This window comes from Podarcis melisellensis, assembly GCF_964234715.1.
Source record: "Podarcis melisellensis genome assembly, chromosome: 16".
NCBI classification, from domain to species: Eukaryota; Metazoa; Chordata; class Lepidosauria; order Squamata; family Lacertidae; genus Podarcis; species Podarcis melisellensis.
In genome coordinates, this window is record NC_138533.1 from 5,168,457 (window position 1) to 5,196,165 (window position 27,709).

General features: G+C 48.1%; 1 protein-coding gene across 2 annotated transcripts in view; it reads right to left on the reverse strand.

Moving 5' to 3' along the window:
* Positions 1–9,977: 9,977 nt before the first annotated feature.
* VPS45 (vacuolar protein sorting 45 homolog) overlaps positions 9,978–27,709 on the reverse strand; it is a 59,253-nt gene continuing 41,521 nt past the window's right edge. For both annotated transcript variants that reach the window (XM_081891582.1, XM_081891581.1), the window contains exons 14-15: positions 21,774–21,905; positions 9,978–10,494 (exon numbers count right to left, since the gene is read on the reverse strand). In XM_081891582.1, coding sequence (XP_081747708.1) covers positions 10,401–10,494; positions 21,774–21,905 — 226 coding nt within the window. In that variant the 3' untranslated portion in view covers positions 9,978–10,400. The remainder of the gene's footprint in view (positions 10,495–21,773; positions 21,906–27,709) is intronic.

The following is a 27,709-nucleotide window of genomic DNA, read 5'->3' on the forward strand; positions in this document are numbered from 1 at the left end:
AAGTGTCTAGTTCTCATCATCTCAAAGATGTGCTTAAATATGCACAGCGAACACCTGGTGGAATCGCAGGAGCTGGAGAAGTTGTTGAGTAAGATCTCCTGCGTTTGGGACTTGAGAACTTGGTTGCCCCTCCTCACCAATGGCGGAAGCAGAATAAATTATGCAAAGTCAGGGAAATTATGCACAGCTGCCCAATCTGCATGATTAATGCAGGCGGCAGCCTTAAAGGGTCACCTTGGCACCAAAGTCTGCGCACTGACAGGCCTCCCTCTCCCTCCTCCTTCACGGCCAAAGGCTCAGGGAACCCAAGAAATGGGTGGCAACTGCGGGGAAGCAGATTTTGGCTATAACCACTAGGAGAGACTCCCTAAAGGTGAGAGCTGATCAGTGGTGGAGCAGAGACTGCCTCTGGGGTCAGTGGCTTTGCTTTTTGCCAGAAGGATGTAAAAGCACAGGCTGGGAAGGTCAGGTTTCAAGATCCCGACCCTGAGCAAAAGGGGGGTTGAGATGGGTGACCTCTAGGGTGTGTCCCATGTCTGTTCTAAATTCCCTTTTAGAACACTTATAGGGCACTCTAACCTTTCCTCCCTCAGGTCCTCCTTCAAGCCCCATCTTTCCCTTGAACATTTCAGCCTGCTGATTCCATTCTAAGCTAAACGACTTTTGGCCCAGTTTCGTCCTGTTATCCTTTCTTGCCCTCTGTTGAAACTCTCTTTTCCAGGAGTCTAGATTGTAGGTTCCTAGAGGGCAGGGACCTGCTCTCTCTCCCGCCTCTCGTGCTCTTTCTTTCTTTTTTAAAAAAACAAAACTTTGGAAAATGCCCTACTTGCCGCCACCACTACTTAAATAAATAAAACCAATTCTTGGCACATTTAAAGAACAGCTCTTTTAATTGTGCATTCAGGAATATTTGCACTCATGACTGAGAGTGAGCACAACTGAAGCTGGGAATTGTAGCGTTAGAATTGTTGTGGGCCGTTATACGTCGTCCCAAATTTCGATCTTTGCTTGCACCTGCAAAGATAAGGACTCTGTGGCGTCTGCCATTGGGACATTCCCCAGAATTTCCTGCTGCCCTCCTGCAACTTTTCATACCACAAATGGTTTTTTAAAAACATTTTTGTCCTACTTTTGTTGCTCCATAGCGCAAGAGTGCTCTTTCAGATGGCAATAATGCGGTTATTATAGAGGGGTGGAGAAGCATCTCAGAACAACCGATGAAGCAGAATGGAAGATTCGGGACACATAAAATACGGTCCTTCTTCACACAGCGCCGAGTTAAACTGTGGAACTCCTTGCCACAGGAAACAGTGGTGGGTGGCAATCTGGATGGACTGGACAAATTCAGGGAGGAAGAGTGGGCTATATCAGTTACTACTAGTCATGGCAGTTCTGTTCTGCCTCCTTCGATGGGGCAAGAATGCTTCTCAACACCAGTTGCAAGAAAACACAACAAGGGAGAGGGCTCTGGACTCCAGCAAAACTATACCAGAAGAAAATCACAAGTGCAGACAACTGCTGGAGATGTGGGAGTAAAAAGGCAAACGTCGTACATATGATGATTAACTGCCCGATGAGAAGATCATTTTGGTGCAAGGTGTGGATATTTATAGTAAAAGTAATAAAAAGAAAGTGTTATTTAGGGGAATTTAATTCTAAATTATATTCCGGAAATGTGGGAGATTTCGAGGGGTAAAAAAATATATGTACCGTGCTATACAAGAAGCAAAAAAAAACTTGTTTTGATGAATTGGAAGAGCCGCAAAAAGATTCCATTGAGCACATGGGTTGATAATATGGACAGATTAGCTACATACGAACAAATTGCATGTCAACACAAATTAAGAATGGATAAATATGAAGAAATCTGGAATGAATATTCAAGCGATAAGGCGAACAGTGGTGGGAAGAGAGAGAGAGGTGGGAAAATATTGTTAAAAAGGTTCGGTCATAGGTATATCAGTGTATGTAAATCTGAATTGTCAAATTGTGTTGTTATTGTTATGTTTTTTGTTGTAGTGTCTTTTATGGTTGTTGTCTGTATCGAAAAAAATGATTGTTATTTTTTTTAATTAAAAAAAGAAGGCTCTTCCTAGGTTCTTAATGATGTGGACGACAGCAGGAAAAGCTTTCTGACAGTCTGATTGGAACAGACTCCCAGGAGAAGTTGTGGTCTCTTCTTCCTTGGAGGTTTTTAAGCAGAGGCTGGACGGTCATCTGCCATGTTTGATCTAGCAAAGATTCTTGCTTTGCAGGGGTTGGACTAGATGACCGCTGGGGACCCCTTGCGACTCCACGATTCTATGAGCCGTGCGTAAATTCATCAGAAACACGCAATTATTGTATCAATGGCATGTTTCAAAATACACTGGAGGGACGGACGACCCACACCAGTCCCTATATCTACACACACACACACACACACACACACACACAGAGAGAGAGAGAGAGAGAGAGAGAGAGTGGTCACTCCTGGAGAGGCTTCAGTCATCCGAATCTCCCCCCCCCCTCCAAATACTAATAAATTATCTGCAAAAGTCCCATTGTAACCACCATTGATAAAACTAACCAGCTTTTTATCAGCAGGCAATTCGGACAACCTCAAAGCCGAGTCAGGACCCTATAAGGGTGAAAGGGTAGTGATGGAAAGAATAGCAGATGACATTAATGGACTATGCAGAATTGGACAAAATGACAGGAAGGATTCGAAACCTGCGGGACCAGAGATTTACAGAAGATTGGAAGAAGTCTATGGATTATTTGAAGAGCAACTAGAATCAACAAATCACACTAGTAGGACTACAAGAAGTTTTGTAAGGAGGAATATACGAAGTGTTACAAAGTCGGAAAAGATAGAGATGTTGGTTATGAGTTTGAAATGTAATAGGGGAAATAAGAAATGCATACTAAGAGATTGGGATGCAGGTGGCACTGTGAGTTAAACCACAGAGCCTAGGACTTGCCGATCAGAAGGTCGACAGTTCGAATCCCTGCGACGGGGTGAGCTCCCGTTGCTCGGTCCCGGCTCCTGCCAACCTAGCAGTTCAAAAGCACAAAGTGCAAGTAGATAAATAGGTACCGCTCCAGCGGGAAGGTAAACGGCGTTTCCGTGCGCTGCTCTGGTTCCCCAGAAGCGGCTTACTCATGCTGGCCACATGACCCGGAAGCTGTCTGTGGACAAATGCCGGCTCCCTCAGCCTATAGAGCAAGATGAGTGCCGCAACCCCAGAGTCAGTCACGACTGGACCTAATGGTCAGGGGTCCCTTTACCTTTTACTAAGAGAATAGATTGGAAAATTTTCAGACAGGACTGATGGAAGTCAAAAAAATTGAATAAGATGGAAAAGTATGTTTAATTACTGTTGAAAATGATATGTTTAAAAACTAATAAAATTTTATATAAAGAAAGAAAAGGAAAGAGATGTAACGAAGTCAGGAGGGGGGATCATTTAAAAACCCGATGCATTCTGAGCCCAATGGAAGATGCTCAGAGGCAGAGGGCAGGTCCAGATCCTGCTCCTGCCCTGATGCAGGGGCTGAGTGCAAGACACGCTGACATAGGACTTGCCTCTTGCCAAGTCAGAGGCTTGATCCACCAAACTCAGTGTTGTCTACACTGACTGGCAGCAGATTTTGGGGGTTCAGGTGGGGCGTTCCCAGTCCTACCTGGAGTTGCCTTCTGGGATTGAGCCTGGGGCTGTTCCACAGGCAGAGCAGGTGCTTTTCCCACTGAGCTATGCGGCCCCCCAAATTAAGCAGGATTCTAGTCCTCATGGTTCCGAATTAAAGGGCTGGTTCAAAGAGGAAGCTGCCTTCTACAGAGTCAGCTGCCCATTGCTCCCTTTGGGCCAATGTTGCCTGCACTGACTGGCAGTGGCTCTCCAAGGCAGGGACTCTTTTCTGCTTGGGAGATGCTGGCGATTGAAACCAAGACCTTCTGTGTGCAAATGACATGCTCCCTTGCTGAGTTATGGCGTATCGCTCTGTCCAAATTCTGCTCCTTTAGCATCTGACTTGAGGTTTCGGCAAGCATTGCCGCTGCAACCCGAAGCTTATGTAATAAACGGAAATCTGCCCTTATTCCCTTATGGGGGACACAAGAGCCCTTAAAGAGTCCTTTCTAGGTTCTCCATCGGTCGGAGAAAAGAACAGAGGCCAAGCAGAGAATATTGAGAAGCAAAGCAGCTAGTAAGCCTGATCTTTATTGAACTGTTGCAACAGGGTGCTCCCCTCTCACACAGGAAAGGAAGAGGACCCCGAACAAAGGTGTGCCCGCCCTTATATAGACATTTTAAATTGCCTGCCTCGGAGTCCAAGACCACCCCCAGAAACATCATACCTACATCACAGAAAGGGCTGTCTACAGCAGAAATTTGAGTGGGTTGTTTACTTCCTGTCCAGCAAGTTACCTGTTAGTGCTTAAAGTGGTACCTCAGGTTACATACGCTTTAGGTTACAGACTCCGCTAACCCAGAAATAGTACCTCGGGTTAAGAACTTTGCTTCAGGATGAGAACAGAAATCGTGCTCCGGCGGCAGTGGGAGGCCCCATTAGCTAAAGTGGTGCTTCAGGTTAAGAACAGTTTCAGGTTAAGTACAGACCTCTGGAACGAATTGAGTACTTAACCTGAGGTACCACTGTACTTGATTTGATACCCTGGGTAGCCTGGCCAGTCTTTTATAATGATAAATACTTAGTTCCTGAGCCAGGTCACGGGCTCACCCTATTCATACACAGACATACCCTTAAGACAGGATTTTTGAAGGAAAAGGCAATGGGGAGAGGCTTTTCCATTTTCCTTTGACTTTGCAGAAAAAACATTTGGTCAGTGTGGGAGTCAAAAATGGTTCCAGGGCTGTTTTCCTGTGCCACTTCAGACATGTGGTTTATATATTTATGTACGTGTTTGCTTGGTATATTTATGAACATTTATTATATATAAGACCTTGATTATTTATTTCGCTAACTTCCACACTCCCAGGGACTAGAAACTTGGTTCCTTTCCCCACTAACAAAAGTGGAGGTTCTCAGGATGCTATCACCCACCCAAACCCCCAACAGCTGTTCTTTTTTGCACTGTCACAGAACATGCAAAGCCCCAGATATGACCGGAATTATCTGGTTCTTTCAACAACAAAACAAGACCAAGCGTCTCACGAAGTTGCATTGTGTGTGTGGCAAAATCTTGCAGCCTTGGACCCGACCTGGGAAACGTTCCCTCTCTGAGGGGCCACGGAACAATGAACAGAAGGGAAAATAAACAGCAAAGCAAGGAGTCTTGTTTGCATTTTGCTACACACCAAGGAAGTCTCACTAAATCCACAGAGGCAGGCTGCAAAAAGCGACCTTGAAATGCCTGGTGGGTGTGTTGCATCGAGAATGGAAGGCAGAGAGAGATGTTCCCTATCTAAAGCCGTTATTATCTGCCTCTGTTCTTCTGTCCTGGAACATCCTATTCACACACGCTGTGTCCCCATGTTGCAGTTTCGTTCTCCGATTCTCCGGATAATCACCAGTTACCAAAATATCTTTTGCTCAAGTCAAGCCAGTCTCTCTCTTTCTCTCTCCCTGCTGGCCTGCGGGGTTGCAAATGTCGCTGGTGCTATCATCTCCTCGCATCTATCTCTTGACACCCTGCTTCTTCCCACCCCCACAAAACTTGCAGACAAAATAAAAAGGATTTTAATAGGGGCATCCTGGCAACTGTTCCATTTACCTCCCCACTCCCGGTCCTTGGTGCTCAAGATTGCTTGGGCAAAGAGGTCGAATTTAGGCCATTGGATATGGGTCCTGCACGAAGCATAAGATCTTGGTCTGGGGGGGTCATTAGACCTTTGGGGAGTACCAAGAAAGCCCCCAGCTTCACGGGAGAAATTCATGGAGAAGAAGGCTTTCAATGGCTACTTCCAGCCGCGATGGCGACACGATTCCTCCATGCTCGTGCTTCTGAAATCCCTGTTTCTGGAAACCCAGGGACGGTGTAGCTGAGTCCCCCAATGCCTGGGTTAAACAGGAGCGTTTCCAAATCCTCGTCTGAAAATCAATAATGATGGAAGCAGGCACATCTCAATAGGGCAGGCTATTCTCCACCCCCTGGACAGCATCTTAAAAAGCAGAGACATCACTTTGCCAACAAAGGTCCGTATAGTTAAAACTATGGTTTTCCCAGTAGTGATGGATGGAAGTGAGAGCTGGACCATAAAGAAGGCTGATCGCCGAAGAATTGATGCTTTTGAATTCTGATGCTGGAGGAGACTCTTGAGAGTCCCATGGACTGCAAGAAGATCCAACCTCTCCATTCTGAAGGAAATCAGTGCTCATGGAAGGACAGATCCTGAAGCTGAGGCTCCCAGACTTTGGCCACCTCATGAGAAGAGAAGACTCCCCGGAAAAGAGCCTGATGTTGGGAAAGATGGAGGGCACAAGGAGAAGGGGACGGCAGAGGACGAGATGGTTGGACGGTGTTCTCGAAGCTACCAGCATGAGTTTGACCAAACTGTGGGAGGCAGTGGAAGACAAGAGTGCCTGGCATGCTCTGGTCCAGGGGGTCACAAAGAGTCGGACACGACTAAATGACTAAACAACAACAATTCCCCACCCCTAGATATGGTGAAATTGTATCTCCCATTCTCATCCCCCCTATTCGTGATCCAGGCTGACCTTCTGGGGCAAACACGTTCAAGGAGGGCCTGTGAAGCCGGGGAGGCGAGGGGCAGGATAGGCGAAGAGTCTCGAGGGCCATGTTGAGAGCCTTGCAGGGCCACATCCAGCTCCTAAGGCTGGAGGAGCCCGTTTTAAATCCTGGTGCGAGTGGAAAGGGAGTTGTGGCACCCCAGTTTTCATCCTTCCTGCTAAGTAGAATCCCACAGTGTCAAGACCAGCTGGAAGTCGTGGGTGGGCTTTAGGAAGTTTAATTCCCGACAAACATGGTGGAAGGGGGAGGGATTTCATATTTAAAAGCCCTGCAAAGCTGTCCAATTTCTCTCTTGCTCTCATGCTGCCCCACCCCACCCCCAGTCACCCAGTTCTAAACCTTACTGGTGATCTTGCAATGTCATTGGGCTTCCCGTACAAATGGATCCATTTCCTGCACGGAGGAAACGAAGGAGGGGGGTGGGATTCGAAATATAATAAAAAAATAAATTACCAGAGGGGATTAAATGTAAAGGGACCCCTGACCATTAGGTCCAGTCGTGACCGACTCTGGGGTTGCGGCGCTCATATCGCTTTATTGGCTGAGGGAGCCAGTGTACAGCTTCTGGGTCATGTGGCCAGCATGACTAAGCCGCTTCTAGCGAACCAGAGCAGTGCACGGAAACGCCGTTTACCTTCCCGCCGGAGTGGTACCTATTTATCTACTTTCACTTTGACATGCTTTCAAACTGCTAGGTGGGGAGGAGCAGGGACCAGCAATGGGAGCTCACCGCATCACAGGGATTCAAACAGCCGACCTTCTGATCGGCAAGTCCTAGGCTCTGTGGTTTAACCCACAGCGCCACCTATGTCCCTACCAGAGGGGATTATGAGCTGGTTAATTAATCAAATTAACCGGAGAGGATTATGAGCTGGTTAATTTGATTTGACCCATTATTTCCCCAAATAAAGTTCCAATTACCGCTGAGTAGGTTCTCTGGAAAATGCTTCTTCCTCGGTGTCTGAAATGGGACCAAATCCCAGGAGCAATGAGCTCACTATTGCACAACCAGCGGGCGCAACCACGAGGGTCCGTAAGCAGGGAACAATTCCTCCCTTCTTCCTTAGCAGTGGTTCCTGCATTGCAGGGGCCTGGAAGGTCCCTTCCGATTCTACAACTCTATGATAGCAAATGACTTCCCCTCAAAGAATCCTGTAGCCTGTAGTTGGTTAGGGTTGCTGGGAACTTTAGCGCCACGAGGGGTGAACTGCAGTTCCCAGGAGTCTTTTGTGGGGGGTTACACTTCCTCTGAAGGAACAGGTTCTCAGCTAGGGGGTGCTCCTTTGCTGTCGCTCGAGGCTCAAGTGGCCGCAGTGGCCCAGAGTGCCCTCCATCAGCTTCAGCTGGTGGCCCAGCTACGTCCCTATCTGGACAGGGATAGCCTAACTATTGTTGTCTATGCTCTGGTAACCTCAAGGTTAGATTACTACAATGCGTTTTGCGTAGGGCTACCTCTGAAGACGGTTTGGAAACTTCAGCTAGTGCAGAATTCAGCAACTGGGTTGCTCACTGTTTGAGCATATTGCGCTGATCCTGGTCCGACTGCAATGGCTACCAATTAGTTTCTGGGACCAATTCAAAGTGCTGGTTCTGACCTACAAAGCTTTAAATGGCTCAGAACCGCAATACCTCAAGGATCGCCTCTTTCCGTATGAACCTACCCAGACACTGAGATCACCTTCTGAGGCCCTCCTTTGTGTGCCTCCTCCTTGAGAGGTCCGGAGGGTGGCAACACAAGAACGGGGCCTTCTCTGCAGTGGCTCCCCCTGTGGAATGCTTCCTTATGCACCTTTAGGCGCCAGGCAAAAACATTCCTTTTTAACCAGGCCTTTGATCCAATATACATACCATGCTCTTTTAAAATGTGGGGTTTTTTTGTTCTGAGAGTTGCCCTAGACCGCCTCAGGTATAGGGTGGTGTATAAATTCAAATAATAATAATAATAATAATAATAACCATTGATAGCTCTTTCCCCCTCCACAAATTTGCCTAATCCTCTTTTAAAGCCTTGTTAAGCTGGCAGCCATTGCTGCCTCCTGTGGCAGAGAGTTCCACAGTTTAACTCTGTGTAGCGTAAAGGAGGACTTTCTGTTTTCTATCCCGTCCACCCACTCTTGTGCTATGACCGCACTCAAGCAAATGGCCTCGGCTCCGACTACCCCTCCCTCCATAGATGAAAGCAAACGAAATAAGCAGCTACGCAGGGGACGCCCGCTGTATCTTCACCCAAGGATCCTTGATAAGGCGGATTCGAAAGCAGGGCCGCAGCTATCGATGACTGCGGTCGCCAAGGACAATGGAAAGCCCCAACCTTTGACCTGGCCTGGCCAGATGAGACCCCCAGGGAAGCCGCTCCGCCTCTGAATAAGACCCATAGCCAGGAACGACAGGAACGAGAGATGCTCTCGCACTCAGGTCCTGCTTGGGCGGGGGTCTTCCCGATGGGACATCTGGGGGGGCCACCGTGTCACGGTGGTCAGGGTCAATGGTCACGGTCAATGGTCAGGGAGAACGATGGGATAGGAGTCCGGAAACACCTGGAGGACCCCAAAGGGTGTCCCCGCCCTCTCTAAAACACCAGACACTCCCCCCTTCCCTGCAAGCTTGGTGCTGGTAAAGCCAAGGTTGCAGGTTCGGTTCCCATTTGGAACAGCTACACATTCCATAATCGCAGGGGGGTGGACTAGATTATGGGTAGGCAAACGAAGGCCCGGGGGCCCGGATCCAGCCCAATCACCTTCTAAATCCAGCCTGCGGACGGTCCGGGCATCAGCGTGTTTTTACATGAGTAGAATGTGTCCTTTTATTTAAAATGCATCTCTGGGTTATTTGTGGGGCATAGGAATTCATTCATTCGCCCCCCCCAAAAAATATAGTCTGCCCCCCCACAAGGTCTGAGTGACAGTGGGTTGGCCCCCTGCTGAAAAAGCTTGCTGACCCCTGGACTAGAGCATGGGTAGGCAAACTAAGGCCCGGGGGGCCGGATCTGGCCCTAATCGCCTTCTAAATCCGGCCCGCAGACAATCCAGGAATCAGCATGTTTTCACATGAGTAGAATGTGCCCTTTTATTTAAAATGCATCTCTGGGTTATTTGTGGGGCATAGGAATTTGTTCTCCCCCCCCCTTAAAAATATAGTCCAGCCCCCCACAAGGTCTGAGGGACAGTGGACCGGCCCCCTGCTGAAAAAAATTGCTGGACTAGTTGATCCCTGGGGTCCCAACTGTGATTCTAGGATCTTATCTACACTTCTGTCGAAAGCAAGAAAAAAACCAGCAACGCTCTCTGCTAGAAGAATTGCAACTTCCTTTTATTGAGGCCTTTTTCTCTGGGGGTGGGTTATCCCGGGGAACGGAGGGGGGGAGAGGTAAATGAGTTTGGAAAAGAGGCAAACAACTCTCATGCAATGTGAGAGCTGGGGGGTGGGGGTGGAAAGAGAACGAAGGTGACAAGAGGGGCGGTCCTTTCCTTTCTCCTTAAGATCTCGATCGAGCCTTTTGGGATGGGGAGAAAAGAACTCCATGGTTTGGTCCTTTGAGGAGAGAGCGTACCTGCCCCATACTTTTCGGCAACAGGTAAGTATTGTCTGCTAAAGTGCTTTTCTGAAGTTCCAAACGCCAGGTGGGTGAGTTTGTGGGTGTCAACGGGCAACAGATGCTGAGTAGCCTGGAACGGTTGGTCAGTCGGAAATGACGAAAAAGGCGCCATCAGTTCAGCCTCCTGGACGTTGCCCTCGCCGGCCCCTGGGAGCTGTCTGCGCCTCGTCCGCGGAAACCGGAAGCTGAGACCTCTTCTAGGAAGCTGGGAAGAGAAGAGGGAAACAGCGGCAGGGAGTTAAAGGAGGGCGTCCCAATGAGTTGGCGATTGCGGTCAACAAGAAAGCGCAGAAAGGTTTCCCAGCTCTGTAATGTTTTATGTACTGTGGGCTTGCCGTTTTATTGATTATAGTTTAGATATTATTTATCGTAACTGGATTTCTGTTTAACTTTTATATGTTGATATTATTATTTTATACTATTCTAACGATTGTGGAATGTTACTTTCTTGATGTAGGTTGCCTATTTTAAAGTTATGTTTTATTATCACGTTTTTGTATTGCATTAGATTGTTATACGGACACGGGTGGCGCTGTGGGTAAAACCTCAGCGCCTAGGACTTGCCGATCGCATGGTCAGTGGTTCGAATCCCCGCGGCGGGGTGCGCTCCCGCTGCTCGGTCCCAGCGCCTGCCAACCTAGCCGTTCTAAAGCACCTCCGGGTGCAAGTAGATAAATAGGGACCACTTACCAGCGGGAAGGTAAACGGCGTTCCGTGTGCTGTGCTGGCTCGCCAGATGCAGCTTATCAAGCTGGCCACGTGACCCGGAAGTGTCTGCGGACAGCGCTGGCTCCCGGCCTCTAGAGTGAGATGAGCACACAACCCTAGAGTCGGACACGACTGGCCCGTACGGGCAGGGGTACCTTTACCTTTACTTAGATTGTTATAAGATGTACGTTTTTTGTTTCTTCAGCTTGTAAACCGCCTTGAGTATTGTAAGACAGAAAGACGGTATACAAATTAAAAATGATGATGATGATGATGATGCAGGAACTCACGGGGTTTTCTCCATGCCAGAATAACTTGGCTGAGCTTGGATGTGATTCATATCTCTCTCTCTCTCTCTCTCTCTCTCTCTCTCTCTCTCTCTCTCTCTCTCTCTCTCTCTCCAATTTTTAAAATTAATTTTCCAAGCTTATAAGAGATATGACATACCAAAAAAAAGAAAAAAAGAAAAGAAAAATAAAGAAAAACAGAACATACAAATAAACACATAACCTTTCTAAAATCCAATTTGCTTTTCATTGTTAACTAACTTCCTCAAATCCCCCCTAACTGAATTCCATTGTATCCCCTCGTAACAGTTTTCCAACCTCTTCTTTCTAACAAAATTTACTTTTTCAAATTACTTTCTGAGCTCCTTTTCATAATTTCTCCCATAACGTTTTACAGTTTAATCATGTTCTATTCTGAAGCCAAATTGGTAAATTCAAGTAGCTTCTCCTTGTCTTATGTTACAATATTTAATTAAATAATCTTTAAATTTCTTCCATTGTTCTTGGTGTCCCTCTTCTTTCTGATCGCGGATTCTTCCATTCTCTCTCTTTTTTTGGGGGGGGGGAGAGAAGCAACCTTGCCCCTCCCCCTCTTTGGGTAAGCAAAACGTCTCAGTCCACAGCGCCTAAATCTCTAATAATCGCTTGGCTGCCACCCTGAGAGATGGAGGAGGGCTGAATCGCCCTGAAGTGAGGCAACTCTGTCAGGTCTCACGGGTTGCTCTGTGGTGTCTCCAACCCCCCCGCCAACCCCCCCTTTTTCAGCATCTCTCCAGAAAGACACATCTTCCGAGCATCCCACGTCGATTTAATTAATCCTTGTCACACAGCAAAGCGGCTGGCTGTGTTTTTGTGAGCTGCCCACGTACGAAGAAGGCGCTGAAATACCAAAATACCGGGGGAACTCAAACACACCACAGGGCCGAGGCTGCTCCTTCTCCCACAAAGCACTCACACTTTCCCCTTCTGGTGAAAAGGAGTCTCGTTTCTCCCGGCGTCCTATCCTACAAGCATAAAAGGTACGTTTCCTAAAATCGCAAGAACCACCCGCTAAAACAGGCCAATGGCCCCATCTGGTCCAGCACTCTGCTCTCACAGTGGCCCCCCAGAAACTGAGGATCTCGATAGACTGCCTCTGGAGCTGGAGGCTCCATTGGAACGTCGGAAGAGCCTGGCTGCAGGATCAGGCCAAAGGGGAGGCCATCTAGTCCAGCATCCTTTTCTCCTAGTGGCCACCCAGATGCCCCAGTGTGAAACCCGCAAGCGGGATCCAAGGGATTCCAGTGGCAGTGAGTTCCACAGTTTAACTACGGACTATTTAAAAATCTGTCCGAAACCACCCAACGTTCAGCTTCGCTAGAGTTCCAGTGTTAGGAGAGGGGGAATTTTCTCTGTCTGCTTTCTCCAAACCATGCATAGTTTTATAAACATCTGTCATGTCCCCTTTAACTCTCGTTTCCTCTAAACTGAAAAGTCGCGCTTCCGATTTGGATAATGGCATTAACGATATTGGCAGATTTATTTCCTTTTCTTTCGTTTTTCAAATTTTTCAAATTGATTTTAACAGATATAACATGTAAAAACATCCAAAAGAGAGAACATTAAAATACTAAGAGAAAAAAACAAAACAAAAGAAAAAACAAAGATAAAAACGCATATTCCTTCTGAAGTTCATTTTAAATGCCATTAACTGACTTCCTCGAATCCTCCCTAACTGAATTTCATTGTATCACCTTGTAACAGTTCTCCAAAATCATCTTTCCGCTACAATTTACTCCTTCAATTAACTATCTTCATCTCAATTTCTTATTGACTTAAATCCATATTACTATACAACATTCTTATTCTAATCCTAGGCCTATTTGATACTTTCAAGTACCTTCTAATTATCTTATATTACAATATTTAGCTAGAAAATCTTTAAATTTCTTCCAATCTTCTTGATGCTCCTCTTCTTTCTGATCGTGGATTCTTCCAGTCAGGTTGGCCAGCTCCAAGTACTCCAATATCTTCATCTGCCATTTTTCTTCTTCTTGTTGTTGTTGTTGTTTAGTTGTGTCCGACTCTTTGTGACCCCCTGGACCAGAGCACGCCAGGCACTTCTGTCTTCCACTGCCTCCCGCAGTTTGGTCAAACTCATGCTGATAGCTTCGAGAACACTGTCCCACCATCTTGTCCTCTGTCGTCCCCTTCTCCTTGTGCCCTCCATCTTTCCCAACATCAGGGTCTTTTCCAGGGAGTCTTCTCTTCTCCTGAGGTGGCCAAAGTATTGGAGCCTCAGCTTCAGGATCTGTCCTTCCAGTGAGCACTCAGGGCTGATTTCCTTCAGAATGGATAGGTTAGATCTTCTTGCAGTCCATGGGACTCTCAAGAGTCTCCTCCAGCACCAGAATTCAAAAGCATCCATTATTCGGTGATCAGCTTTCTTTATGGTCCAGCTCTCACTTCCATACATCACTACTGGGAAAACCATAGCTTTAACTATATGGACCTTTGTCGGCAAGATGATGTCTCTGCCATTTTTCTACCATTGGTATTTCTTGAGATTTCCAATTTCTACCTAATAGCAGTCTTCCTGCTGTAGTGGCATACAAAAAATAATCTAACATCTTTTTATTTCCACTTCCTTTTCTTTCCTGGGATTTGCCTTTTCCAGGGCTGCCACGCACCGGCCGGGCATCCTCTTCTGACTCCCCCTCTCTCTCAGTCACAAAGCCAGGAAACGCCGTTTGCTCTCCCGTTTCCACTGAGCTGGTCAGGAAAAGTCCTCCGGTGCCTGAGATGCGTCACGAGATGACGCGGGGGCCACAACCTTTGGCCCCAGGAGAAGGAAAGCCCCCGCGCTCGTCTGGCCTCCGGCCTGTCACAACAAGCCTCGGACGCTTGACCCGGAGCAGGAGGAAAACAGCCGGCTTTTTCACTGACGCCCAGCGCCCAGGACAGGCTCATGGCGCCAGAAGGAATTTGGCCTTGAAAAGGGAGCTGCGGTTCCGTTTCACACAACCTGGACGCCAGCAATTCAAGTTGCGCTTCTGTCCGTAGTGGTGCCCAAACAGGCTGACCTCCTTGCGCCGAAGCAACAACAGTCTCCTCTAGGGCGGGCTAGAAATCGCGGCATATCCAAAGTGTTTCATGCCCATCAGAGGCTTTTAAAATTCCACATTTTGTGCTTAAGGAAGAATCAGGGTCTCCAATCTTCTTCTGAAAGGGCTTTTGGTTTTAAAGTGAGCAAACGGTTAAGGATGGACAAGGAATGGTCTCGGGTTATGGGGCTGAGAGGCCTGAACGGTTCAGGCTTAACTTGCTCCCGCCCTCAGTAAGAATTTAGTGGCATGTATTACACTCCCTACTCCTCCAAAAATTTGCTTCTGAATGTAAAGAGGTGGATCAGGCCCAAAGGGGTCTGTCTAGCCAAGCCTCCTGGTCTACCAAATAACCTTAATAACTATTATTATTACTATTATTATTACTATTATTATTAACCCACCCATTTGGCTGTGTTTTCCCAGTCACTCTGGGAGGCTTCTAGCACATTTAAAAAACGTAATAAAAAGTCAAGCATTAAAAATTTCCCTGAACAGGGCTGCCTTCGGATGTCAGTTGCGTAGTTATTTATCTGCTTGACATCTGACGGGAGGGTGTTCCACAGGGCGGGTGCCACCACCGAGAAGACCCTCTGCCTGGTTCCCTGCAACCTCATTTCTCTCGGGGAGGGAGCTGGACCTCAGTGTCCGGTCAGAACGATGGGGGTGGAGACACTCCTTCAGGTATACCGGACCGAGGCCATTTAGAGCTTTAAAGGTCAGCACCAACTCTTTGAATTGTGCTCGGAAACGTACTGGGAGCCTAGTAGTAGTAGTAATAATAATAATAATAATAATAATAATAATAATTTATTTGTACCCTGCCCATCTGGGTGGCTTCCAATAAAGACCAAAAATACACTAAGAACTAACTTAGTTGGTCTTTAAGGTGCTACTGGAAGGAATTTTTTTTGTTTTGACTATGGCAGACCAACACGGCTACCTATCTGTAACTGGAACTAAGAATTGCGATAGACTGCCTCTGGGCCTGGAGGTTCCATCAGAGCAGAAGAAGATCCCTGCTGAATCAGACCTGGGCCATCTTGTCTCTTGTAGGTCGCGAAACTATACATACACAAACAGAAACACACACACACACATACAGACACACAGAGAGAGCAGCAACAGAAGCTGCTAACATATGCGCCTCCACGGATGCTTACTGAAACAGTGTGGTTACACGGAGTTATTCTCTGCCAAAATGACTCATCCCTTGCAAGTGCTACAGAGCTGATGGATCCGACCCCCCAAGCAGCATATCGGCCAGGGATTGAATGGCAGAGGCGATGTTGCAAGACGCAAGGGAAGGAGGAGGAGAAGGAGGTTGTACAAAGGCCTTGCAGGACACCCAACCCTGTAATGGATCCTAAAAAGTCCAGACTCACCTGCTGAGGCTTGGAGGGTAAGAGGGAGAATTAAAGATCACCTGGTCTGCAAGTTATCTCGTGTCGTTGCAGAGGCCAGGGGCTCTGCCCTGTTATTTATTTTCTCATCATCATCAAACCTTTTATTGGCATCACATACGAACATCCAAAACAAATCAATTACATAATTATTTATTTTGCTTCGTATATTTCAGAGTTTTTTTTATACCGCTTGAGTGTAAAAACATAGTATTTATATACCGCTTGAGAAACAAAAGCCAACAGCCCCCAAAGCAGGCTACAAAAAGAACACGATAAAATTACTGGAAAAAGCAATGAAAACAACTTTTTAAAAATCCTTTTTTTAACTAAAAAAAACCCCCACTTTTTTTAAAAGCAACAAACTAAAAAAAAACACACACAGCAAGTCTAAAAAAAAGGTAAAGGACCCCTGACAGTTAAGTCCAGTCGCAAACGACTCTGGGGTTGTGGCGCTCATCTCGCTTTACTGGCCAAGGGAGCCGGCGTACAGCTTCCTGGTCATGTGGCCAGCATGACTAAGCCGCTTCTGGCGAACCAGAGTAGCGCACGGAAACGCAGTTTACCTTCCCGCCAGAGCGGTACCTATTTATCTACTTGCACTTTGACATGCTTTCGAACTGCTAGGTTGGCAGGAGCAGGGACTGAGTAACAGGAGCTCACCCCGTTTCGGGGATTCGAACCGCCAACCTTCTGATCGGCAAACCCTAGGCTCTGTGGTTTAACCCACAGCGCCACCCGCGTCCCACATAAATATCTGGGTAGCCTTGCCTAAACAAAAATGTTTTTAGCAGGCGCTGATAAAGGTTACAGCGAAGGCTTGATGTCAATCAGCAGGGAGTTCCAGAGTTCTGCCACTGTTCCGCTTTCAGGGTTGCAAACCGTGGGATGGGGGGGGAGGTCTTGGGCTTGGAGGGGATATGGAGACAGACAGAGAGCCTCTCATAGAATCATAGAACTGTAGAGCTGGAAGGGACCCCAGGGTCATCTAGTCCAACCCCCTGCAATGCAGGAATCTCAGCTAAAGCATCCATGACAAATGTAGATCCAAATATCCAGGTCAGTGTTTCAGAAGCTTCCACAATCTCATAAGGTGGCAAGTAAAAAGGTAAAGGGACCCCTGACCATTAGGTCCAGTTGTGACCGACTCTGGGGTTGCGGTGCTCATCTCGCTTTATTGGCCGAGGGAGGTGGCATTCAGCTTCCGGGTCATGTGACCAGCATGACTAAGCCGCTTCTGGCGAACCAGAGCAGCGCACGGAAATGCCGTTTACCTTCCCGCCGGAGCAGTACCTATTTATCTGTTTGCACTTTGACGTGCTTTCAAACTGCTAGGTTGGCAGGAGCAGGGACTGAGCAACAGGAGCTCACCTTGTCACGGGGATTCGAACCAGCGACCCTCCGATCAGCAAGCCCTAGGCTCTGTGGTTTAACCACAAGTAGATCTCTGCTAAACGGAGCAGGCCTCCTGTTCTCACCGTGGCCAAATGCCCCCCAAAACATGGCAATCAAGGTAGACTGTGTCTGGACCTGGAGGCTCCGTACGAACATTTCGAGGAGCCCTGCTGGCAGGATCAAGCCAAAGGGACTCCAGGCCAAAGTCCAGCCTCTTGTCATCTCAGGGGCCGATCAGATACCCCAAAAGTGAAGCCCACCATCAGGAAGTGAGCGCCACAGAAACTCTCCACAGAAACTGGGATTGTTCAGAGGTATTTCATGCACCAGACAGTGGAAGCAGACGATAGCCACTGTGGCTAGTAGCCCTGGGTATGTTTTTAGATTTTTCTTCTACTGGTTTAGGTTGAAATACCTCGGGTTACAGCCGCTTCAGGTTGTGTTTTTTCGGGTTACGGACTGCTGAAACCCGGAAGTACCGGAACGGGTTACTTCTGGGTTTTGGCGGTCGCGCATGCACAGAAGCACTAAATCGCACTTTGCGCAGAAGCACCAAATCGTAACCTGTGTGTGCGCAGATGCGAGTTGCGAACGTGCATCCCGCACGGATCACGTTTGCAACCCGAGCGTCCACTGTATGTTTGTTTGCTAGACAGTATGCTAATTAAGAGATTCGTTTGCAATATTCAGCAGGGGACGGGCACACACACACACACACACACACAAAAAAAGCATTTACCGTAAATAAATACATTGCTATATGAAGCACAAAGTATTTTGTCCACCATTGCTGGACCCATCAGTCGGTGTTTTTAGTCAATTGGTATTTAAAAGGCACTTGGGAGAAGGGGGGATGGTTGCTAGCTGGGAAAGGAAGTGGGTTTTATCCCTCTAACTGGGTAAGTGGGTCAACCCCCAGATTAGTTGCTGCAGACTCTGGCTCACCCTAAAAACCGCCCTCCCTCTACGGCTGGCGCTTCCTCTACACGGGAAAACAGTAAGCAAATGGGACCTCTCTCGGAGATTTGCCTGGTCTCTTCTCCAGCCTTGAAGCTATAAAAAGACTCATGGAATTGCAGAATTGGAACGGGACCCCCAAAGGTCACGCAGTCCAACCCGCTGCAATGCAGGAATCGCAGCCAAATAATCCCTGACCAGTGACTGCCCAAGCTCTAATTAAAAATCTCCCATGAAGGAGGGAGATGTCTGCCTTTGGGGATTGAACCCAGAACGTTCTGCGTGCCAAGCAGGTGTTCTGCCACTGAGCTACAGCTCTGCCCTTTTTTTAAAAAAGAGGAAGCCGCTAGTCCTCATTGTTTCGATTTCGACAGGAATGTTTGATCGTGCTTTTAAGCAGAGGGCGCCTTCAGCGAGAAGGCTGTCCTCTGTAAAACTGGATTTATATCCTGAACGGTGGGGTAGAATGGTAATAAAATAAAACAGCACAAGCCCCGCTCGCAAGATCCTTTTCTGCCAGGCGAAAAGGAGGCAGGCAGCTGTGGCTTCCCTAGAAAACTGTGGGGAGGAGAGGAGAGTCTTCCAAGGAGAGAGTCGTGTTCGTGCAGTAAATAGAATTAGATCTGACCGGTGGGGGAGAGAGAGAGAAAGCAAAGGACTGTAATTATATCTTAAACGCTCACAGAATCTCCCATTAATACCCTGCCTGTCGTTACTGCTCATTATGCTGCAGAAAAGAACCAGATGGGGTCCCTTTTAGAAATGGGCTCATTTTCTCCCCAAAAGAACCTAATCCTCAATGTGAGTCCATCATTAAGCAGGCAGATGTGGGTGGGGGTCTTCCTTCTCTCCCACCCCCTCTCCAAGTTATGGGAGGAGCAGGGGCAGCGGCTGGCAAATCAATGGGACAGATGAGGCAGGAGGGAGGGAGGCTGACAGGAGGTGGAGCCAGAGGCAACGAGAGGCGGAGCCAAAGGCAACGAGAGGAGGAGCCACAGGCAATGAGAGGCGGAGCCAGAGCCAACGAAAGGAGGAGCCACAGGCAATGAGAGGCGGAGCTAGAGCCAACGAGGGGAGGAGCCAGAGCCAATGAGGGGAGGAGCCAGAGCAAACAAGAGATGAAGCGAGAGGCAACGAGGGGAGGAGCCAGAGCCAATGAGAGACTGAGTCAGTGGCAACGAGAGGCGGAGCTAGAGGCAACAAGAGGAGCCAGAGCCAACGAGGGGAGGAGTCGGAGGCAACGAGAGGAGGAGCCAGAGGCAACGAGAGGAGGAGTCAATGTCAATGAGAGGCGGAGCCAACTCATTCTAGATTTGCCCCCATTTTCCTCCTCCTCCTCCTCCTCTTTGCTGAGTTCTACAGGTGCAAGGCTCTGTACAGAGCTAAGTACATTTAGATACCCTGGAATCTGTATCTTATAAAAAACCCCAGCGACTCGTTTTCTTAATAAAATTTACCTTGCAGCTGTTGATCATCTCTATTGCTCACTCTCACGGGGAGCGCAGTTTATGGTTGGGGATCTTAGTCTTATTTATCCCTTGCTTTGCATAAAATATTTGCAAATCGCTTGGGCATGCTCAAAGTCCGTTATAGTGAAATATCTGTGGGATTTAATAGACGGGCCCCTCTCCTGACATTTTAACCCTCTCCCCCAATTTTCTCCTTACAGTCATTTTCCTGCAGTGCTTCATTTGTATACAAATAAGAAAACCTCCCTGGTTTTTCCTTTAGCTTAAATGGGATAGTCTTGACTCTGTTGCTAGTCCTACTCAAGAGTAGTCCCATTGACATTAATGGACATGACTTTTGCCACCTGCTCCAGCAGCTCTCCTCTGAGCATAACTGTGGAGTACAGTTATTGTGGCTAGTAGCCTTCTCCTCCTCCATGAATTTGCCCAATCCTCTTTTTTTAAAAAAGCCACCCAAGTTTATGCCTCCTGTGGCAAGGAGTTCCACAGTTTAACTCTGTTTCAGGAAGGAGGACTTCCTTTTATGTATCCTGAATCTCCCAACATTCAGCTTCACTGCATCCCTGCAAGTTCTGGTTTTAGCAAAAAGGAAACAAAAAGCCCTTTCTCCCTTTGCTTTCTCCATGCCCTGCATCATTTTATAAACGGCTTATATCTTGCCAAATCTTCCTCACCTCTTCTCCAAACTGAAAAGCCCTAAACGCTGCCATCTCTCCTTGCAGGAGCGTGGCTCCCTCTTCTCGATCGTTCTGGTTCCCTTTCTCCGAACTTTTCCCAGCTTTTCGATCTCCCTTTTCAGGTGGGGCGACCAGAACGGCACACGGTATTCCACGCGTGGCCAAAACCATCAGTTTGTATAAGAGCATTATGGATACTCAGCTCGATGGGTCTCGGGACAATTTGGAAACACAGGAAGCTGCCTCCCGTGGGGTCAAACCATCGGTCCCATCTTGCCTGGACCTTTCGAAACTGGGGGGTGGGGCCCAGGGTCCAGAAGCTGTCAGTCTCTCGATTCCCATCCTCCTTCCTGTCTGCTGGCCGTTGCTGGCTGCTGGGTGCAGAGGTCTGACCATTTCTGGGGCGGGGGCTCTAGACTGCACCCCAAACACTACTCCTGGGATAAACAAGTCAACTTAATAATTTGTGGAGTGGGGTGTGTGTGTGTGTGTGAGATAAATAAAAGATCTGGAGACAGTGGGTGGAGGGGCACCCCAGCTAATTTCATCAGGATTTGGCAGAGCAAAATATGGGTTAATACAGACTTGCCTTTGTAACCCACTTTCGGGGAGATATTCAAGTCTGGGGTCCGGTCAGAGAGCTGTTTCTGCAACGGGCGTCTCGCTCGAGAGGAAAACTCTCGCTGCCTCTCCTGCCCCCACCCCGGTAGGCATCACAGCTGCTTATTTGTGGCTTAGGGCCCTCGTATTTACAGGACCGCCTCTCCTGGTATGCCCCGCAGAGGACCTTAAGGTCCATGAATAACCATAGTTTAGAGGTCCCGGGCCCTAAGGAAGTCAGACTATCCTCCACCAGGGCCAGGGCCTTTTCAGTGATGGCCCCGACCTGGTGGAATGCTCTTTCCCATGAGACTAGGGCCCTTCAGGATTTAACCTCCTTCCGTCGGGCCTGTAAGACAGAGCTATTCCGCCTGGCCTTTAATTTGAATTCAGCCTGATCTTTTATTTCCCTTCCCTCCCCTTTTATGAAGATCACCTGCTCTGAGACCCCACAGCTAATTCTCCCCTGGCCTCCCTGCTGGCCCAAGTAGGACCAACTCAGCCAGCTAGCCCTGGGGATTCCCCTGAATTGATTTTTGAATTTTATTGTTATTCATGTTTTTATACTGTATTTTATGCTGCTTTTTATAATTAAGTGTTTTAAATTTGTTGTTAGCCGCCTTGAGTTTTTGCACGGGGAAGGGCAGAGTATAAATAAAATTTATTATTATTATTATTATTATTATTATTATTATTATTATTATTATCTCGAGAGCAAGAAACAAAGTTGGCCTTCTCAGTGCCGCGATGGTGTGTAAGGCTGTTAGCTGAAGAAAATGGGCAGGACTAAGCGAGGCCCATTCATTTCCATAGGTCTACTCCGAGCAAGACCCAGTTGAATGCCGTGTGCCCATCACCCGCCAGGAACTGCTGCCCACCCGGGGGGGCCTCGGGGTGCTGCTCACCTCTTTGTGTTGTGGATGGTTGTCCCGCCCAGCACAATCCGGACGCCGGGGGTGGTGCGGTTCAAGTTGTAAACGGTCAGCGCCTCCTCGTACGTGGCTCCTCCAATCATGAACACAATGATGTCTTGAGGCCTGTGACGGAGAGAGGAAGAGAGAGAGTCGTTTCTGGAGGCAATTCAGAGCGCTAATTTTAACGTTTTAAGGACCGAAAAATCTGGAAGGAAGAGTTCAGTTGGAGTCCAGCAACATCTAGATCAGGGTTTCACAAAACTTGGGTCTCCAGCTGCTTTTGGACTACAAATCCCATAATCCACTATTCCTGCTTGCTATGGATGATGGGAGTTGTAGTCTTGGGGAAACCCTGGCTCAAAGGGTACCAGGTGGAGGAAGCCTGCCTGAAATGGCTTTTGGGGCCCAGAATACCTTTTGGGGCCAGACTAGCCTGCCCAACTCCCATTAAGCGGGGAGACCATCGTCTGACCCGCAATGATAAACCATGGTTTGCTCAAGAAACAGCAAGCTAACGGAGAGCAATTCCACAGATGATCAAACACACCATGGTTTGTTTTTCCGAAGACAAAACTCCTGGAAAGCTTGGCAGGTGTCAGAAACAGGGTGGTCAAACAAACCACAGTGAAGAGTGTCAGGGTTATATGAAACACCAAGCCGTACAAACAAACCTTTGGCTGATTAATATTATAATCGTGTTTGGGGGGTATTGTTTGGTTGTTTTTGTTTTAACTATTTATTTGTGCTTTTGCCTGGGATTCTTACCTTGTGAACTGCCCTGAGATCGTATACTGAAGGGCCGTATCTCATAAATCAATAAAGCAAACCAAGGTTTTGTAGGCCAACAGCAAACCATGGTTTCAGGTGGCTGCTTGCTGCCAGTTAAACAAACCACTGTTAAGCCACTGGGTAGGATTTGGCCAATCAAGCCAACCACGGTTTGACAAATCATCGCTTGATAAACCAAGGCTTAGTTGTTATACAGGCAAACAAATATGCATCCCAGCTTCTGGAGAAAGTGAAGATTATTTGGGGGAAAGAAACTAGTATTGCTTTTGAGTTTACATCCGGTCGTTTCAACTTAGTTTGGCAATTTGGGTATATTTTGCAGGTGACGCACTGGATACGTTAGTTGAGATTCCTGCATAGCAGCGGGGTGGACTGGATGAACCCCAGGGTCCCTTGCAACTCTACAACAGTATGATCAAAACAGGATGTGAAAGGAGCAGGGGGTGAGAGCATTTGCGTAGGTAAGAGGAAGCAGAAAGGCTTCCAGTAAACGGGGAGAGCTGTGAAGCGGAGATATTTGGAAACATCAAAGTGATCGGCAAGTGGTCAGAAGTTCACACAGACAAATAATAATAATAATAATAATAATAATAATAATAATAATAATAATAATAATAATTTTTTATTTATACCACGCCCTTCCTGGTTCAGAAAACCAGGCTCAGGATGGCTAACAACAAAACACTTAATTGATGCAACAAAAAACAGCATAAAATACAGTATAAAACGTGAATAACAATAAATTCAGAATTCAAAAATCAATTTGGGGGGGAAATCCGTCCAATAAATATTAGATGATCACCAGGGCCAGCTGGCTAAATTAGTCCTATTTGGGCCAGCGAGGAGACCAGGGGAGAATTAGCTGTGGGATCCCTCCCACCCAAAACAGGAACACAAAAAGCTGCCATAACAACAACAACCACCACCAGCCACTCTTATATGGGACCTTTGGGTCCATCTATCTCAGTATTGACTACACTTCAGGTAGGGGGGCTTGCCTAGCCTGACCTGGAGATGACCCCCCGATGGCCCTTTCAACTCCAGGATCCTATGCCCCTGGGGACTGAATTTGGGATTTCCAGGTGTGCCAAGCAGGAGCTTTGCCACTGAGTTGCAGCCCAAACTGGCTGTGTGTCCGGTCTGCGCTCCCCGCCTTGCCCTCTTGCCTCCCCCAGTTTCCCAGCATCGCAGCTACCGTATTTTTCGCTCCATAAGACGCACTTTTCCCTCCTAAAAAGTAGGGGGAAATGTCTGTGCGTCTTAGGGAGTGGATGCCTATGGACGGCAGCGGGATCCCACCGCAGTCGCGAGCGGAGGATCCATGGCTCCCCTTCCCTCCTCCGTGGCTCGCTTTAAAGCAGCAAAGTGGGAGATGAGCCGCTTACACAAGAGGAGGCTGCTGGGGTTCCTGTGTTGGGTCCGTCCAGGGGTGTGCTGCCTCCTGGCTCATCGCTCCTTGAGCGCGCACACTAAAGAAACATACAACTCCTGTCCCTCACTCTCATTCTGATATACCGGTAGTTTATTAAATAGTTTAGTACAACATTTGATTCAGAATATTTCCCCCCTGTTTTCCTCCTCTAAAAACTAGGTGCGTCTTATGGTCAGATGTGTCTTATGGAGCAAAAAATACGGTATGTCTCCACCTTTTCATCTGAGCAAGGCTAGCGCTGGAGGCAACCCACGGCATGATGGAAGAGTCTGACATCTTCCCCCTGCATCTTCCCCCTGCAAATAGGGGCTTCCTTGTCCCAGAAAGGGAAGGTAAAGGTAAAGGGACTCCTGACCATTAGGTCCAGTCGTGACCGACTCTGGGGTTGCGGCACTCATCTCACTTTATTGGCCGAGGGAGCCGGCGTACAGCTTCTGGGTCATGTGGCCAGCATGACTAAGCCGCTTCTGGCGAACCAGAGCAGCACACAGAAACGCCGTTTACCTTCCCGCCGGAGCGGTACCTATTTATCTACTTGCACTGGTGTGCTTTCGAACTGCTAGGTTGGCAGGAGCAGGGACTGAGCAACGGGAGCTCACTCCATCGCGGGGATTCGAACCGCCGACCTTCTGATCGGCAAGCCCTAGACCCACAGCGCCAACCATGTCCCTTAGAAAGGGAAGGAGAAGGTGTCAGATACTTTCTCCCCTCCCTCCGCTCCCCTGGAAACACAGATGAGAGTGCTCCCGCTCTGGGTCTGCTCAGATCCCCAAGAACTGGGGCAACCGGATCCAGTGACAGAGACGGACAGATGCTTGGTTATTTTTGTTTAATAATTAAAAGGAAAAACCCGTCCCCCAAGCTGTCTCTTGTAACTGATGAAGTCCACCAGCTTTCAAAGGATGAGGGAGCAGACCTGGCACCCCTCCACCGCAATATGGGTCCGCACCCCCTAGACACACACACACAAGCAGGGTTTTGTTACAGCTCATATCACAAGAATGCTTACTCACTGGGGACCAGGAGGATGCAGGGAGCATGAAATCCAAACATGAACACCCCCCCCCGAAAAACACCCCCACCCCTTTCGTGCTCCCATTCCACACAGGTTAGCAACTTCAGCCCATTCAAATATTCAGGCCCAGAGCCCTGAATCGCAAGCGACGTTTGCAAAGATCACTTGATATAGGGAGAGATGCAAATTCCGAATTTGAACGTCGCGAGTCCTTCTTCAATGCCCACATCTGAACCACACATCTCCCGGGTCAGTTCTCCAGATGCCCATTTTGGTTTGGAGCTTTCTCGTCCCTTGCAAATTTACCCTAGCTGCTTTTAAAGCGGTTCAAGCGGGGGGCCTCTTGTGGCAGTGAGTTCCGCAGTTTAAGGGCGGGATGCAAACTGAGTAAGCAACAACAACAACAATGCACACAGTTCGCAGAATGCGGGTTCCGTTTCACGGCAGGCTTTGAATATCCCTTTTTAAAAGCAGAGGGTCCACAGCGCACAGAGCTATTGAACACTGGTTCCTGGGCAGTTGCCAGAGACTCGCCGTAAACCAGTCACTGAGACCAACCCAGGATCAGATGGTTCCTCTTTCCCTCCCCGCCCACGGAAGATTAAGAAGTCCCGCAATGAACGGACAGGCTGTTCTGGCCCAAGGTCAGCATTGGAAACAATACAAAAAGGCGGCTGTGAATCTCCTAAGGCGCCTACTTTAAGAATAAAATGCAATGTAACTAGGACATTCCCAGTTTCTCACGGCAGAGGAGATGCTTACATGGGTGTCGAAAAGCACCGGAATATTAGCTTTGTTTTGCCATCCTAGCCTTCAGCAGTAGAACAGGCTCATATGTGGATTTTACAGGATGCTGGATCTTATAGTTGCAAGATCCACTATCCTGTAATATTACATGTGAGTCTGTTCTACTGATGACGCCTAGGGTGGCTAAACAAGGCTAATATTCCAGAAATCCTTGTCTTAGACCCTTCACGTGTATTATTGGACTCTATGAACAGACAGGTGGAATAGATATTTATACATGTATGGACCTTATGAATGAACTGGCTAGAAAATCAACTGATCCACTGGGTCTTCTGCTTTTTTCATTGAACTTTATGAGACTTCCATTGAAATCTACAATTTGACACAATGAATATTATACAGTGGTACCTCAGGTTAAGTACTTAATTCGTTCCGGAGGTCCGCTCTTAACCTGAAACTGTTCTTAACCTGAAGCACCACTTTAGCTAATGGGGCCTCCTGCTGCTGACGCACCGCCAGAGCCCAATTTCTGTTCTCATCCTGAAGCAAAGTTCTTAACCTGAAGCACTATTTCTGGGTTAGCGGAGTCTGTAACCTGAAGCGTATGTAACCTGAGGTACCACAGTACCTCATTTATTCAAAAGTACAGCTGGTTAGTTGTTTATAAACTTTGCAAAATCAATAAAATTTTTGATTAAAAAAAAAAAAAAGAAATTGCGAGGAGGAGCCAATTTCTGAAGTGAAATTTGTACTCCAATTCCATTAATTAGCCAATAATAATAATATTTTCTTATCGTCATATCAAAATAAATTGTTGCTGCTGTTGATTTATTATCAAAAGGACAGCTGGTTGCGTCTTGTGTGCTTATATAGAAAGTAAACACAGACATGTGAAGTAACAATCACACAACCAGCAACGGAGGAGTGGAATGCTAGCAGGTGGGGCTGCACCAGAGATCTTAACCTTTGTGTCAAGCAGGTTTCCTATACACACACCTCTCTGTCCCGACAGCTCGCAGTTGGTAGAGCATCAGCTTCTTCATCTCAGGGCCATGGTGTGATGGCCTGGGAATCGGATTCAGAGGCTGAACCTGAGGAATCCCAGCCTGCACAGGAGTTTCCGCCTCCAGAACCAGCTGAGCCAGGGCTGGGGCCTGAGCCCGAAGGGTCCTCCCCTGTGCTGGATCCTCAGGTGCAGACATCAGCTGAGTCTGGCCCCTGAGGTGATGGAGGACCCATTGCCTGCAGGTGCTCCACTCTCAGCCCCGTCAGAGGAAGCTGAGGTTGCCTCTGGGTCCGGTAACCCTCCAGCCTCTCCTGAGCTGCAGAGGCTCAGGGCAGAGAGACGGAGGGAACTAAGTTCCTGCAGGAGGAGTGCTCGCCTCCAGGCCAGGAGAGGCGAGTCACCTGTGGACCGGGGCCGCCCTATGCCTCAGGGCAGATAAAAGCCAGCCAGCCCCAGTCCCAGTTGCGGGAGCAACGTTCTTGGTAGCCTGTTCCTGCCTGCACCCTGCCCTGCTCTCCTGCCAGAGTTCCTGACCTCACCCGACTCCCTGCCTTGGACCCAGCTACAGCTTTGACGGACAGCCTCCACACTGCACCATTGACCTCGGACTGGACTCGGACCTCGCCTCTCGGTTAGCCCCCAGGATCAGCACACATGGGTTCGAGTCCTACCCTGGGCAAAAGATTCCTGCATTGCGAAGGGGTCGAGCCAGATGGCCTTTGTGTCCCCTTCCGACTCGTTTGATTCTACAATCCGGGAAGACGAGAAGCATTGTGAAAGCTGAAGGGCCATGGGAGGGTGCCTGCAAAACATGTGGCTGGGGGAAAATCTGGATTTGACCCCCTTAAATTGGGATTCCTTATCCATAGTTCGAAAAGAACACAGCTCCCCCCGCCCTCAAAATGAGGTTCAGGAAAAGGGGCGAAGGGTCTGTGCTT